This window comes from Loxodonta africana, chromosome 13 (genome assembly GCF_030014295.1).
Source record: "Loxodonta africana isolate mLoxAfr1 chromosome 13, mLoxAfr1.hap2, whole genome shotgun sequence".
In the NCBI taxonomy this organism is placed as follows: Eukaryota; Metazoa; Chordata; class Mammalia; order Proboscidea; family Elephantidae; genus Loxodonta; species Loxodonta africana.
In genome coordinates, this window is record NC_087354.1 from 47,320,305 (window position 1) to 47,336,995 (window position 16,691).

Here is a 16,691-nt window from a genome sequence, read left to right on the forward strand (position 1 = left end):
TGTGATAATGAAAAGTTATCGGATGACCCCTAGGTATGCAGAAATCCCCTTTCCCAGAATTCCAAATTTCTGGGAATCCCAAACTCCCCCGTGCATTCCTGTAAACTGATCTTTCACCTGGCAGTCTGCAGGCATAAAAGTTATTTTCTTCATGAAGTTAAACAACAATCCAGGAATATATCTCTTTGTCCCCTCCCACCAATATCTTTCTTTCCATCAGCTGTTCCAGGTCCTGGAGATTCCGCCAGGACCCGGGTCACAAAACTGCTAGTTCTGAAGCCAAATTCAAGGTGTTTAAACGATTTGCTACAAGCACCTCAGGTCAGTAAGGATACTCCTCTCCATACGCCAAAGGAGAGGCAGGTCTAAGCCCCATGTGGAATTGTTCACTACAGATAAGTAAGCACAAGTAAGCCCGTGCTTACCCTGCTTCCTGGGTAATTTGACCCTGCACACAGGGGCTCACTAAGTATAAAAGTCTGTGGTATGAGCATCAGGTAAAATGGCCACCATCTCCGAGCCTGGGGAAGGCAGACATGAAACAAACATTAAAAAATACATAAAAATATATGTAATATAAACTATTTTACATGAATATGTAAATATATATGTGTAAAAATAAAAATATATACATACTTATTTATATATATGTATGTACATGTGTATGTGTGTACACGTGGGTATGTATGTCTGTTTATACACATACATGTACATATAAGTACACCCACTCCTCACTCATGGATATGGGTAGGTTCCAAAGATCAGGTCGTTATTACAAAATCGGCATCATGTGAAATGTAAGCGGGACTTGCGTTTCCCAGAAATCAGATGGCAGCATGTACTATAAGTGGGGCACCGGCAGCCCAAGAAACCCGAGAAGTCAAAAACTTAAGTTGGCCTTATATGTCCCATCACAGCCAGTGTTACTCTCGCCTGCGCCTCTGCGTTTGTAACTGCCAGGCGTTAAGTCCTTAATGTAAAAAATAGTCGGATAGTAGATTTTTTTTACTATTACCATAAATGAGAAATGTCGGACAAGATAGTCAATAAGTGAGAAGTGCCTGTTGCCATTGAGTTGATTCCGACTCATATCAACCCTACAGGACCGTAGAACTGCCCCACAGAGTTTCCCAGGAGTGCTGGCGGATTCCAACTGTCAACCTTTTGGTTAACAGCTGTGCTCTAAACCACTGAACCACCAGGGTTTCCATATACATATATATGTATATATACACACACACACAAAGTATATATCGATATATATACATATTTCTATAGTTTTACCTTAAAGATCAAGCCCAAGCCAGATAAGCAGAAAGATTCAAAAAACCAAAATGGTCATTGTTGGGCCCAGTGAAAACTTAGGTGCAAATTTTCCTGCCATGGCAAAATTTCCTTTTGGAAAAATAAATGACCCCTCCCAGAGCTGCCTGTGAGCCAGGAGGACCCCTGCCCTCCCTCACTTGGCCCAGGGAGGCTCTGGGCGGGACATTTCTTGCCCCTCTTGCCAGGTCAGTTCAGGAAGCTCCCTCCCCACCACAAAGCAGCAGGGAGGAGGGCAGGAAAGAGGGCCAGAGTCAGGAGTCCCCATCTGGGTCAGGCTCCTGGCTGTCTCACTGGGAGACCGCTTACAGGTTACTTGACCTTGGCCCCTCTGCCCACTGCCTCACCCATAAGGTAGGAATAACAGCAGTAACCTAGTCCACGAAGTCGCTCTGAGCACTAAGTGAGTAATGTACACACCATGTTCAGGTCCTGCAGGGAGCCCTCGTGATGTGTTGTTTCGACTCCACACCTTTGTACCTGCTGTGCTCTGCCTGCTACCCTCCCCTCGGCTCCCCTCCTTTCACCCGCTACCTCCTACTCGTCCATCGTGACTCAGCTCGAAAGTCACCTCCTGACCCCCTGACTAGGTCAGGTCCCTGCTATTATTCCTGGAGTTCCCCACACTCCTCATTTCCTAACCCCCAGGATACCCATCACAAGCATAGATTACGCTTTTAGTGTTCTGTCTTCACAACAGTAATAGCTAACACCAACTGCTCAGCACGTGATAAGCGCTGCCCATGGCTCCGCTGATTTAATGGGTACAACAATCCCGTGAGGTACGGTCCCTGCGTCGGAATTGATTCCACGGCAACAGGTTTGGTTTTTTGGTTTTATTATCAATCCTGGAGTCCCTGGGTGGTATAAATAGTTAACAAGCTTGGCTGCTAACCAAAAGGTTGAAGGTTCAAGTCTACCCAGAAGGACCTTGGAAGAAAGTTCTGGCGACCTATGTACTTCTGAAAAATCAGTTCTGGAAAGCCCCCTGGAGCGCTGCTGTCCTCTGATACACATGGGGTCACAGGAGTCGTGATCGATTGGCTGGCAACTAGTGTTATCAATCCCAATTCATGGACTGGGAAACAGATGTTCAGAGAAGTTAGGCAACTTGCCCAAGAACACAGAGCAAGGAAATCACAAAGCTCCATCTGTCTGAGTCCAAAGCCAGCACTGTCAGCCACTGGCAACCCTTGGTAATCAGGGGTCTTCTCTGGACAAGCCCACTTCTGGTAAGAACTGCAAGCCTGGATCCGGGACCCATGTTCCCTGCACAGAGGTAGCTTCGTGGGCATGGAAAAGGAGGCCCTGTCTCCACCACAGCCTGTTCTGCCCCTGGGCTGCCCACCCTGCCTAAGCAGCCCGGTCTGACGTCAGGCACCCTCCTCACCCAGCACCCTCCCCCAAGTGATTTACATGGTTCCTGCTCCAGCAAAGGCCGTGAGGATATCTAAGCAGGACACATCCACTGTGTCACCTGAAGGGCCAGGGTCACAGACACAGCAGACAGGAGCCCTCACCTTGGGAGAAGGGAGGCAGAGCAGGACTGAGCATCAGGGCAAGAGGCCAGGAAGTATAATGAATTCATGGCCCTGGTTTGTGCTTGACCACTGACCTAAAAGTTAGTGGTTCAAATTCACCCAGTGGTGCGGCAGGAGGAAGGTGTAGTGACCTGCTTCCATAAAGATTACAGCCACAAAGACCCTATGAGCTGTTCTACTCTGCCACACAGGGGATCAGGTTCGACTTGAGAGCAAAGGATTTTTTTGCAGTTAACCCAGGTACAAATCCTCCCTCCCCAGCCACTAAATGTGTGATCTTGGGCAATTCACCTACCCTTGCTAAGTCTCAGTTTCCTCCTCTGGGAAATGCGATTGATAGAATCTGCCCCATGGTTGTAGAGAGCAAATTCGATCATGCGTGCTGATTGCCTGCTTAACAACTGTTATTATGGGGATGATGATGATAAAGGATCTTCACGGGACGTGGCTGACGATGGGATCGTATTCAGTAGGTTCTGGCCCACAGTCAGAAGATGCAGGTGTGTGTCCCAGCTCTGACCCACAGGAGCTGTGTGACTACAGTGCGGCCATCTGTCCACTCAGAGACTCTCTCTTTATTCTTCCGTAAATATGGGGAGCCCTTTCCACCATGGGATCACTGAATGGATTCAGTAGAGCAGCGTGTGTGCATTCTGTAAACAGGCCAGTCCTGGGCAAACGTGAGCGGCTCCCATTGCTGCGTTAATTAATTGGAACAAGAGTGCCAGGCAGAAACCAATTACAAAGTCCCCGCAGGGGCCTCTGCAGGGTGAGGAGGAGGAGGGTGAGAAAGGGTGGGCGGTGGCTCCTTACCCACTCCCCCACCCCCACCCCATTTCTGCCCGCTGCGCAGCTGGTCCCACACTCCAAGCCCACAAAAGAGATGCTCATTCTAAACAGCTTCTTTTCATGTGGAAGCCACTGGATTTGCATCTGTCCTCCCTGGTGAGGCCTGCTCCACACCAGCTGCTCCAGGCTTCCCAGGGCCTGGGCCGGAGCCTGCAGGTCCACAGGAAAACGAAGGGAAACAGGGCGGTGCTGATCAAGAGAGGGGAAGGAAAGGGGGACGGGCACAGAGGGAATGTGCGCGTCCTCTCAGCTGCTGGACACTAGACAAATTCTGTGGCCAGGCGTATCCAAATCAGAGTCTGGGCTGCCCCCGTGCCAGGAGCCAAGACTCCGGCACTGCCGCCGCCGCCAGCTGAGGCCATGTCTGCTCCAGGCTCGCAGACCTGGTAGAGAAGTGGAAAAACTCACTCCATCGCTGGCCTGCCAGGGTCTGTTGCTGCCAGGCCATCAGCCCAGACAGTGTCCACGCTCCCAAACCGGCTGCATTCAAGTCTGCTCTGACTCCACAGCGGGGGTCACTCAGGGGCCCTGGAAGCTGCACACTCCTTCTCAGATGCTTCCAAAAGATGCTATAGATGGGAAGGTGGCAAGGCCCCGGGGCAAAGGTACACGTCGCTTCAGGGCACACTCAGAAATAAAGCAACCGGCCAGAGCTTTTCTGGAGAGCATTTCATTGAGCAGAGAGAGAGTTAATAAGGAGGGAAAGAGCTTGTATTTACTGAGCACTTACAGTATGCAGGCAAGACAGACCTCTCCTGGCTCGTGCACACGGGACCTCAAGACTCCTAACTCAGCAACATCGGCACATCGGCTTCTGTATCTGCCTCCTTTAGGGTCCTGAAGGTGGGGACTGTGGCTTATGTGTTTTGTGTCCCTAATGCCTTTTTTTTTTTTTTTTTAATGCCTAGCACCAGGCCTGACCCAAGTAGGTACTCGGTGGGTGCTGGCTGAATGAATGAATGTCAGCCACACACCTTGTTGTTACTGACATTAGTTGCCCTCTAGTCAATTGTGACTCATAGCAACCCCATGTGTGCACAGGAGAACCTTTCCATAGGGTTTTCAAGGCTGTGACCCTTCAGGAGCAGATTACCAGGCTTTACTTTCGAGGTACCTCTGGGTGGGTTCAGACCACCAACCTTTCAGCTAGTAGCTGGGCACTTAACCGTTTGTACCGCCCAGCTGCCTAGCCACACACCTTAAAAAAACTAGCCACACATCTTAAAAAAAAAAAAACAAAAAAACTAGGAGGCATAAAAGCTTGGGGGACAGAGGAGGCAGAGCCCCCCAGCGTCTGGGAGCTGGGTCTGTGGTGGGACCTCTCAGCCTTTTAACTGAGGCTCCATGAGATGCTGGCTCCCTCACCTCCTGTCCCAGTGAGAGTCAGACAGGAAAGAGGCACTAGAAGTGGGATGTCTGGGACTACAGGCATCTCCTGGGTAGGCTGGATTCTGGGTCAGGGAGTTGGAGGCAGAAGGGTCCTGAAATTTCATCTTCACCATCCTGACTCTGGGTGTATTAAGGACTCCCACAGATCTTGACTTCCAACACTCTCTCTGAGGGTAGAGGCTGCCCAGCAGAGGGAAACTCCGACACCAGCAGTACAGGCAGCGGTGATGCAGAACACCTGCCCCATGCAGCCTGCTGCAGTCTCCTCCACAGGTAGCCAGATGGAAAGAGCAATGACCCAGGTTCCGGTCCCTCCATGCCTCAAACTTACTGGGTGACTGGTCAAGTCATGGCTTCTGCTCCCTGAGCCTCAGGCCTCTCATTTGCCAAAGGAGAGGATTGGATGGTTTGATTATACAAACATTCTGTTCTCTTATGAGTCATTCTGGAGTCCCTGGGCAGCACAAACGGTTAAGTGCTCAGCTTCTAACCAAAAGATTGGACATTTGGACCCACCCAAAGGTGCCTCGGAAGAAAGGCCTGGTGATCTGCTTCCAGAAGGTCACAGCCCTATGAAAACTCTATGGACTCCAGTTGTACTCTGCACACATGGGGTTGCCAAGAGTCGGAATCAACTCAACAGCAACTGATTTGGTTTTCTGGTTATGAGTCACTCTGCTGGTGCCCTGGAGACACACGGTCTTCACCAAACGCAGGCCTGCTCTTACCTGGGCAGGGCAACAACATGCTCAGTCCAACTGCACGCAGCAGGGGCCGGGGCTCCCACCAGCGAGCCGAGCCCTGCCGGGGCTGGGGCAGACAGAGAAGGCTGACCCGCACCAAGAGAGGCCAGGTGCGGCTGACCACGCTGCCCCCAGGCCTGCTTGGTGGGGATGGGGATGCTGGCATCCGGGGTCTTCTCTCCGCCCACATTTTTGCCCCCGGTCCTTCTAAAGCGCAGCAGGCATTCCTGCTGCTCAGGATGCTCTGTCCTGGGCCGCTGACCTCTGAGCTAGCCTGGAAAAGCACCCAGCTCACTAGCATCTAACTTAATGGGGCTCACTGGGAACAGGGGAGCCCGGTCACTACAAGCCACCACCCCTTACCTAGAAACCCCACCTCTGGTCACAGCTGGGAGTCATTCCGTAGGGCCTCTGAGCAGCAAACAAGAGGTTGCCAAGTCACAGCTCACAGGCATTTCTCCTAAGAGAATGCTCCAAAGTCCGTTAACTTGTACTTTACACACGGTTCTAACCCACTTTGATCTATTTCCCCAGTCGACAGCGGTTTAGAAACAGGTATTTAGAACTGGGGAAATGATAGTGTGGCACATGACTGAGGTGGAAGAGAGACAGAAAAATCAAGCAGGCACAAGAACTTGAAAGGTAAGATCCGGGGCTACTTGTTAGTGGGGAAAGCAGCCTTACTTCCTTAGCTCTGACTTGCCCTGTGGAAGGATGCGGGGTTAAGACTGGCAGGAGACTGGGCCTCGACTTCCCGTGGGTGTTCACGGTTTGGGAATCTGCACCTGGTCCTTTCCTCTGCTCTCTTTTTTTTTTTTCTTCCCCTTCTCGTTGCATAAAAGGATTAAGAAAGCTTATTAAAATAATACAATAAAATAGATTTTTAAAGAACATAACCAGGAAAAGCACCAGCAGGTCAGACGGTTGCAATCTAGGAGAAGCAATCATGGTAGTGGTGGTAGTGCTGTTCACGTGGTGATGTTCTGGCAGTGGTGGCTATGATGGTGGCCATGGTGGTGGTGGTGGTGGTGGCCATGGTGGTGGTGGTGGTGGCTATGATGGTGGCCGTGGTGGTGGCGGTGGTGGTGGCGGTGGTGGCCGTGGTGGTGGTGGTGGTGGTGGCGGTGGTGGCCGTGGTGGTGGTGGTAGCTATAATGGTGGCCTTGGTGGTGGCTATGGTGGTGGTCATGGTGGTGGTGGTGGTGGTGGCTATGATGGTGGCTGTGGTGGTGGTGGTGGCTATGATGGTGGCCGTGGTGGTGGCTATGGTGATGGCCATGGTGGTGGTGGTGGTGGCTATGATGGTGGTGGTGGTGGTGGCTATGATGGTGGCCGTGGTGGTGGCTATGATGGTGGCCGTGGTGGTGGTGGCTGTGGTGGTGGTGGCTGAGGTGGTGGTGGCCGAGGTGGTGGTGGTGGCCATGGTGGTGGTGGTGGTGGCTATGATGGTGGCCGTGGTGGTGGCGGTGGTGGTGGCCGTGGTGGTGGTGGTGGCTATGATGGTGGCCGTGGTGGTGGTGGTGGTGGTGGCGGTGGTGGCCGTGGTGGTGGTGGTGGTGGTAGCTATAATGGTGGCCGTGGTGGTGGCTATGGTGGTGGTCATGGTGGTGGTGGTGGTGGTGGCTATGATGGTGGCTGTGGTGGTGGTGGTGGCTATGATGGTGGCCGTGGTGGTGGCTATGGTGATGGCCATGGTGGTGGTGGTGGTGGCTATGATGGTGGTGGTGGTGGTGGCTATGATGGTGGCCGTGGTGGTGGCTATGATGGTGGCTGTGGTGGTGGTGGTGGTGGTGGCTATGATGGTGGCTGTGGTGGTGGTGGTGGTGGTGGCTATGATGGTGGCCGTGGTGGTGGTGGCTGTGGTGGTGGTGGCCGAGGTGGTGGTGGCCGAGGTGGTGGTGGTGGCCGTGGTGGTGGTCATTTGGTGATGTTCATGTGGTGGTGATGGTGGTGGTGGCCATAGTGCTCATGGTGGTGGAGAAGTTGCTGTCATTTACGTGCACTTTCTCCTTCACGCCTTGCAGCAATGTCCAGGGTAGGTGTGAACATCTCCATTTTAGGGACTGAGGAAGTACGTTGCCCAAAGGCATTAGGCAAAAAGTAGCAAAGCAGGGACTCCTACCCAGGCCAAAATGATGCCACAAGCCATGCTTTTATCTGCTTTGCCAGACGCCATCCAACACAGGATGGCTGCTAGTCACAGGGCTTCACACACGCTACTCCCTCTTCCAGTAATGCCCTCCCTCATCATATCCTTCTGGTCGTTCAAGGCCTGCCTGGAGCCTCACCTCATCCATGGAGCCCTTCCTGACTACTACAGCCCCTACTGGACCCTCTCCCCCAGGTCCCACTCATGCACTTTCTGCCTTGCTGCTCTGTACTATGCCATCGGTTCCAGGAGGACACTGTCTCTCCAACCATATGGGCCTCTCCCAAAACCCACAGGGCATGGGTCTACAGGGCAGGAAACTGGGGCCTAGTCTGTGACCCTTCGCCCACAGGAAGAGCAGCAAGGACTGAGGCCCTGGACATGTCCCATAACCTCACCTTCTACCCCACCTCCCTCCCCTGCCTACCACCCCCAGTTTATAGGCAGTGATTCCTACCTCCCAGACACCCTTTAAGGTTCTTCTTTGTGTCTGTACTGCAAACAGACCCCCAAGAGCAAAGAGGCCCCCAATCTCAGTCAGAACTGACTTCCTTTCCAGAGCTGAAGCTGTCCCAAGGTTCAGCAGAATGGACCCTAGAGATCCTCAGAACCAAGTACTGTATTTTACAGGTAGGACAACAGAGGCCAGAGATGGAAGTAACTGGCCCAAGGTCACACAGCATGTGTTAGTGGCCCAGCTAGGGCTAGAGGTCAGGCCTTCAGACTCCTAGAGCACTGTGTCTCCTCTAGGACTTGTAGAGGGGCCCCTTCCAGCAGGCTTGTCAGCAGCAGCACTGCCCCCGCCCCAGCCCCTCTCCTCCCACATGCATCCCTCCTGCTCCCCACACCACCCCCAGAACACCTAGTCCAGTCTGCAAAGGGCCGGCAAGGTGAGAGAGGATAGGGTTAAGGGTGGGGACTTTACTTAATCCTCTGAGCTGGCTTAAGCTGCAGCCACACTGGTTTCAGCAGGAGGAGGGAGACACAGAGGGGTTCGGGCTGGGGAGCAGGGGTGCGGGTTGCTAGTGAATAATACACTGAGTACCAAGGGGCCAGGTCTGCCAATGGGCTTAACACTCTCCACAGACGAGTACGCCCCTTCATGGACTTCCCCTGCACCCCAAAACCCAGGCTTCCAAGCAGTGCCCCTCCACTGTGGGAGTACCCCGGTTCCCAGGGTGCTCTCCAGTGCGGATCAATGGAAAGATTATGGGTCATAGATGGAGACAGGGCTGAGGGCAACTCTCAGCTCTGCCACTTACTTGTGTGCCCTGAGTCACTTCACCCCTCAGTCTCAGGTTCCTCGTCTGTTAAAGGGGGCTCAACACACCTTCCTTGCAGGCCTCCTGGGAAGGAAGTCCGCTTGAGTTGGTGGAGACAGAGACACGGGGGAGGCGCCAGTCAGTCCTCAGCACTATTATTACAGATCTCACAGCCTTCGTTGCTGCCTCCAGACCCAGCCATTGCTCTTCTGCCCTGGCCTGCCTATGTTTCCCACGTAAATAACCTTAATGATACAACCCCTCCCAGAGGAACAGCATTTGTATAATTTCAAAGCATTAGGCATTCTACCTCCTGTGGGTCATGGCAGCCCTGTCAGTAGCCCCAAGTTCACCTTCCCACAGGATTCCAAGTCCCAGAACCAGGGCTGATGACAAAGTTTTGAATTCAGCCCAATAACCCTGAAGGAAGCACACACGTGCTTCCCTATGGCAGATCTCCTGGAGGTACTGTAGCCTCTGGCTTATCAGAAGGGCCTCGAACCACCCCTGCCATCCCTCTACCCCTGATCACCCATCTGACAACACCACTCTGACTGCAAGCCCTTCTTGCTTTGGCTTCCAGCTCCCCAATTTTGAGGGCCAGCTGGGCAGCTGGAAAGGGTGGAGTCACCAAGCCCAAGGCCAAGCCCTAAGGAGCCAAAGCCCGGCTGGAGGGGCCTAACTCCAGCAGAGCCCTTTGAAAAGAATGAATTCAACCCTTGATCTTATTGGTTCTTCCACTGCCTGTCCCGCTCCCAAGACCCATGTTATCGTTTTCATGTTACACCAGAGAAAAGCCACAGGCCAAGGTCACTCAGAGGGTTTGGGTTTGAGCTGGGGAGTGGAGCTCAGGTCTTCCCCTTCCCCTAACTGCAGGGTCTTTCTACTTCCCTTAGGTTCTGCTCTCCTCTTAACTCTTTATGCCCTACAACATGAAAACTTCCAAAGTCTCTGCAATAAATCTGGGGCGCTTTGGCAAGACCCAAGAACCCTCCTCCAAAATGGGGGCTGCCAGGATGCCCACCTCCCCCTTCTCTTTCTCAGTCCCTCCTCACATCGCCAAACCGGCTCACGGAGCCTTTCCGGTTCCTGGGTAGTGACTCTCAGGACTGGGCAGAGCCTTCTCCAGAGTGGCTCTAGAGTGGGGCCAGCACTCCAGGGACAGGCGGCAGAGGCTGGCAGGTGGGGTGGGGTGGGGTTCCCTCTGGTCAAGCCTCTTCACTGGGGCAAGCCCATTCCCAAATCCACTACCTAGCGCCAGTCCCTGTCAGTAACCAACCCTGCTTCGAACTCCAAAGGGAGACACCACGGGGATGTCCAGCACAGCTCTCCAGGGGTTAAAAATGCAGCATCCTAAACAAGGGTTAAAAATGCAGACCGGGGTTGGGCTGGGTGCGGAGGGACGTTACCCGAACCTCCTCCACGGCCAAAGCCGCATCCTCCCCTTCCCCCTCCCATCCGCAGTCCTTGGGGGACCGGAGTGACTCCAGCGACTGGGGGAGCAGGAGAGGCGCACGCCGCACCTTCCCGGCACCCGTGCCACCTCCCCACGCCCACACCCCCGCGCCCCCAGCCGCCCAGGCCGGGGTCTGCAGGCGCCGGCGGGTCCCGGGCGAGGCGGGCGAGTGGCTCTTACCTTTGTGACAGTCATGCAGAAACTCCAGGGCGCTGCGGGGGCGGCGTGCGGGGGTGGCGGTCTGGGTCCGCAGGGGCCCAGGCGGAGGGCGCGCAGGGGGTCCGGCGCGGCTTGGCGCGCTCGCGGCCGGGGCAGCAGTGGGCGCGCTCCCCGCGCCCCGCGGGCGGTCGACCGAGCCTGGGCGCCGCGCTCCGGGCGGGCAGCGCGCAGGGACCGCTCGTTGGCCCTCGCCCGCCGCTCGTCGCTGATGTCAGCCCAGAATGTGCATTTATAATAGATGAGCCTCCTTCGCCGCAGGAAGGCGAGGCAGGAAGAAAGGGAGAGAGAGAGGGCCCGGGCTTGGGGGGCGGGGGGAGGAAGAGGGGCCGGGAGTTCGCTACAAAGGAGGAGGCGGAGGGAGGAGGAGGAGGAGGAAGAAGCGCACGCCCGCCCGCTGCCGGGCCCCGCGCCTCCCAGCTCGCTCTCGGGCCGCCGGGCACGGCTGCTGGTCTCCCCGGCCAGGCGCCCAGGCCCGCGGCCTTAACCCCTTCGGGCCAGCGGGCGCCACGCGGCTGGGCGAGGCAGGGTCCTGGCACCTGCCGGCTGGGGTGTGGGCGGCGACCTCGGCTCTCGTTGCCCCGTTGGCCCGGGGACGCTGGTGAAGTCACACGCTAGACGGCCAAGGCGCCCGGCGGGCCGGGAAGACGGCCGGGCTCGCCCCCTGGAGGTTCGCAAAGTCGGCCGGTGGGCCTGGGGCCATGCGCCGCAGGCCGGGAGGGGCGTGGCGGCCACAAGCCGGGGAGCTCTGCGGGCACCCTCACCTGGCGCAGACCCTCAGGCAGAGGGTCGCGAGACGGGCTTGTGTAAGCCGCAGTCAGCTCTTCTAGAGGCGGCATCCTAGCCAATTTTACAGAGAAGGAAACTGAGCCCAGGGTGGGAAGTGACTTAAACAAGGGCACATAGCCCTTACTGGCCCAGCCGTGTCTCCTGGGGCCCTCACTCTCCACCGAACCCCTTGTTATTAAAGGCGGCATTCTAGAGACCAGACGGGCCCTGCCTCGGGCGCGTGTACGCTACCCTTGGGTGCAGCGCTGCCCTGGGCGGGGGGGGTGGGGGGGAGGGATGCAGGGGCATCCTGTGTAGTGAACTAATCCTGACCTCGGGTCACACCATAACCCGGAGCTGCAGCATGGATCTGAGGGACAGTCACCTACAGGTGACGCCACAGTCTTGAGAAGGGAGCCCCTTCCTGAGATCCTAGGCAGAACCGGTTTGGGCAGATACTGAACTGTTGAGGCTAAGGAGGGGAGGGGTCTTACATGCATCAGAAAAAAAGAACCTCCCCCCAAAACCCGGAAGTGCTTGCTTCCTGCTCCAAGGCGATTATCCAGCGCAGTTAAGGAAGGCAGTGAGCGCGTCCTACAGGGGCACCTGCTCTGTGGAAGGTGCTGGAGGAACAGAGAGAGATTGAATGCCTACTTCCAAGGAGCTCACTGCATAGACTCGATCAATAATAGTAAGAGTAGCCAGCGTCTGTAGAGCTATCTGGGTCACCACTCTATTTTTATTTACATTTTTTCATACAATCCTAAATGCAGTGTTGTTGTGCCTTCCATCCATCAATTCCAACTCATAGCCACCCCATGTGACAGAGCAGAGCTGCCCCACAGGGTTTTCTTGGCTGTAATCCTTATGGAAGAAGATCATCGGGTCTTTTTCCCTGGAGCGACTGGGTGGGTTCTAATCGCCAACCTTTCAGTTAGCAGCTGAGCTCTTAACCGTTGTGCCACCAAACCAAACCTGTTGGTGTCCAGTTGATTCCAACTCATACTGACCCTATAGGACAGAGTAGAACTGTCCCATAGGGTTTCCAAGGAGCAGCGGGTGGATTCGAACTGCCGACCTTTCAGTTAGCAGCCAAGCTCTTAACCACTGCACCACCAGGGCCCCTTTCAACCTGTAGCAAAAGAAATTGAAATTAGACCCATGAAAGCATTTCCCATCAGCAAATTGTCCACCATCGGAAATGGTTCAGTTCCCTGTCTGGATTGTCTTGGGTAGGTCAGCCTCAAGACAGGGGGATGAGTCCCAAGACCTTCCCAGGGCCCCTCCAGCCCCAGGGCTCCATTGGAAGCTGCTATGGGGCAACTCAGGAACACCAGTCACCCTGCACTTGCACTGTGGCTTGGCCACCTCTTGTGGATATTTAGAATCCCAGATTATCCTCCTCAGCTACCCAGCACGCCTCTTGGCCACTTTCCCTGCCATCCGCCAGCATCGTGGGCTCCCGGAATGAGACAAATACTCAATATCAGCTTGAGCCAAATGTAATTAGAACATCAATCTGCTGCCCTCAACCCATGTGATGTGCTCCAAAGGCAGAAAGAGGAAGTTTCTGGTCCCCTGCATGCTGCCAACTCACCCCTTCTGTCACATCTTCCCCCCGACTTGTGGTCTGGAAGGACTTTGTATCCTCTAGTGGCCAGCCAGGGGCTCGATCCATAGTTATTGCTGTTAGCTGCCATTGAGTTGATTCTGACTCATGGCGACCCCATGTGTGCAGAATAGAACTGCTCCATAGATTTTTCAGAGCTGTGACCTTTGGGGTAGATGTAAGGGCCTGTCTTCCAAGGCACCTCTAGGTGTGTTTGAACCGCCTACCTTTCAGCTAATAGTTGAGCACTTAATGGTTTGCGCCACCCAGGGACTCCTACACCCATAAAAAGTAGATACTCAGAATTGGGTGTGTCTAGAATAAATTTCCCACATCACAACACTCCCACCCTGGGTCCCCAGCAACATACCCCACCTTACTTTGGTTCACCTGGAAGGACTTGGATGCAGGTAGGTTAATTGGAAGGTGACCCCAGGAAGCAGGAGTGGAAAAACGGAGTGGGTGTGGGTAGTGAGATTGGGAAGGAGGAAAAGCCAATATAAAAGTATATTCTCAAGGTCATTGCTGGCAGCAATGGGTACTCAATTCCACAGAGACCTCTGGAAAGTTGCAGAATTGCCTGCCAGGAGCCAGCCAGCCAGGAATTTCTCCACTGGCTCCTCTTCCCTGGCCTTTGAGGGCTGCCTCTGAGGGCATTCCTTCCCTGTACTTCAGGACTGTGCTCTGGGGTGGGCAGAGCAGGCCCCTCAGCTTCAGAGAAAGAGCTGGGGCAAAATTTGGAAAGCCTGCCCAGCTCCTCCTTGAGGTGGGACACTGTCAGCCCAAGTCTGAGCTCTCTCAGACCATCCAGCAAACCTGCAGGTGGAATCAGGTGGGCTGAGGGGATGTGATTCAAGGTGTGGAATAAATGAGTTTGCAGGATTAGCTCTCGTCTCTCCTAGACACAGAGCCCTGGTGCAGTGGTTAAGAGCTATGGCTGCTACCCAAAAGTTTGGCAGTTCAAATCCACCAACCACTCCTTGGAAAAAAACCCTATGGGTGCAGTTCTACTCTGTCATATAGGGTCACAATGAGTTAGAATCGACTCGACAGCAACCGATTTGGGTTTTGTTTTTTTCTCCTAGAAGCTTCCATGCCTCAGTGCTTTAGGCTCTGCCCTTTGCTAGCCTGGAATGCCTTTACCCTTCTCTGTCCCTATGGCAGACGCCTGTTCATCTCTCAAAGCCCAGCTCAAATGTCATCTCTAGGTAGGTCTCCTGACACTACCTTCACAGCAGCCTGATTCATACTCTATTATAATTATCGCAATGAAATATATTTGCTCCTGTCTCTTTATAGGCTGTGATTGTGTGTTCTCTCTCTCTCTCTCTTTTTTTTAAATAACAAGGAATAGCTGGTGCGTAGAAGATGCTGGATAACTGCCCAACCAATCCAATCAGGCCACCATGGGCACCTTTAAGCTTCTGCCCTAATAACCTCCTGGCTCAAAACCCAGCTGCCTGCCTCAGGGACCAGGGCCTCTGGACATCAGGCTTTGCCTGTGCTCATTCGTCTAGCATTTACCCAGGCCTTGTGGCACTGTGTCACTATAAAAAAAAATAATAATAATTTTTAAATTAATTTTTATAGTGGCACAGTGATTAAGAACTTGTCAGCTAACCAAAAAGTCAGCAGTTCGAATCCACCAGCCACTCCTCCGAAACCCTATGGGGCAGTTCTACTCTGTCCTATGGGGTCACTATGAGTCTAAATTGACTTGATGGCAATGGTTTTTTTTGGTATACTGGGTGCCAGCTAAACAGAGTGAGGAAGGCTTGGTCCTTGTCCACAAGAAGTTTGCAGTCTCCTAGGAAAGATCCACAGAGAAAAGCAGACATCCTAGACCACAGGTGGGTGCTGCATTGTAGCCTGGGCATGAAGGGAGATGCCAAAGCCATGACACCCCACAGGAGGGAGATGTTCTTCTGGTCCTCATGGCCTGCCTCATTCGTGCCGCCCAGAACACGCCCCCACATTCCTGCCACCCTCAGGTACTCCGTCTTCCAGCTCTGCAGATCATACTGTCCCCGTGCCTTGAAAATCCTCCCCTCCCCGCCGTCTCTGCTGACTGCGCTAGCTCAGCATTTCCTCTTGCTTAGGCCACTGACTGGTCCTGCCTCCCACCTTGTGCTGTCCAGTCCGTTCTCTACCCAGCCGCTGATGCAGCCCTGCTCAAACACACACAGATCTGCCTGCTTGAGACCCCTCAGGGGCTCGTCACCATCCTCGAGGTCCTGACAGACCCGCCCCCACCTGCATCTCCAGGCTCCCCATCTCACTACACCGTTGCCCTTCTCTCCCCCTCATTACCTGGCTGACTCTTCCTCATTCTTTCCTCATGTGTCCCCTCCTGCAGGAAGCCTTGCCAGATTATGCCCAACCTCTGTGCTCCTTCCTGTAGCTCCCTGAGCCTGCCTCTCTCTGCACTTGTGCCTGGTTCATCACTTCCTGTGTGTGTGTTTGACACTCTGCTAGGGGGAGAGCTGTGGGGACAAGGACCACAGGGACCTGCTCTTTCTCTGGAAGATTCCATCGTGTAGCAAGTACCTTGCTCAGACCAGATACTCAGAATAACATCAGCTTTAAGTCTCCCCGCTTCCTTCTTTCCTGGTCCTCATTTCTCCCTTTCTTTGTTTTTTTTTTTTTGTCTTCCCACCTCTCTTCCCAACGGCGTGTCTCTGCTCCAGGTTCTCCACGCCTGTCTTCCTGGTGCTCCCACCTTTCTAGGCTTCACATCTCCTTGCTGTGTCTCCCTACACCCCTTCACCCACAGATCTGCCCAATGCCTACCTTTCCATCCTGTCCCCTCGCCCCGCCTTCACTGGGCTCTCCTGCCTGGGTGTGGGGCTCCCCTCTCACCTCCTCCCTGACCTTCAAGTTCCCCTCCAGCTCTGCGCCCACCACCATTTCTTTCTTTTTTTTTCTTATTTACTTTAGGTGAAGGTTTACAGAACAAACTAGTTTCTCAGTAAATAGTACACAGACTGTTATATGACATTGGTTAACAACCCCACGACATGTCAACACTCTCCCTTCTTGACCTTGGGTTCCCTATTACCAGCTTTCCTGTCCCCTCCTGCCTTCTAGTCCTTGCCAGTGGGTTGGTGTGCCCCTTCAGTCTCATTTTGTTTTATGGGCCAGTCTGGCCTTTGGCTGAAGGGCGAACCTCAGGAGTGACTTCATCACTGAGCTGAAAGGGTGTCCGGGGGCCATAATCGCAGGGTTTCTCCAGTCTCTGTCAGGCCATTAAGTCTGGTCTTTCTTTGTGAGTTAGAATTTTGTTCTATATTTTTCTCCGGCTGTGTCCAGGACCCTCTGTTGTGATCCCTGTCAGAGCAGTCAGTGATGATAGCCGGGCACCATCTGGTTGTGCTGGACTCAGTCTG

The 16,691-nt window shown here is 54.0% G+C and overlaps 1 protein-coding gene across 1 annotated transcript in view; it reads right to left on the reverse strand.

The window, feature by feature from the left end:
• CORO2B (coronin 2B) overlaps positions 1-10,973 on the reverse strand; it is a 173,100-nt gene extending 162,127 nt beyond the window's left edge. Inside the window, exon 1 of the mRNA XM_064267337.1 lies at positions 10,893-10,973. Coding sequence (XP_064123407.1) covers positions 10,893-10,907 — 15 coding nt within the window. The 5' untranslated portion in view covers positions 10,908-10,973. The remainder of the gene's footprint in view (positions 1-10,892) is intronic.
• Between the last annotated feature and the right edge of the window lie 5,718 nt (positions 10,974-16,691).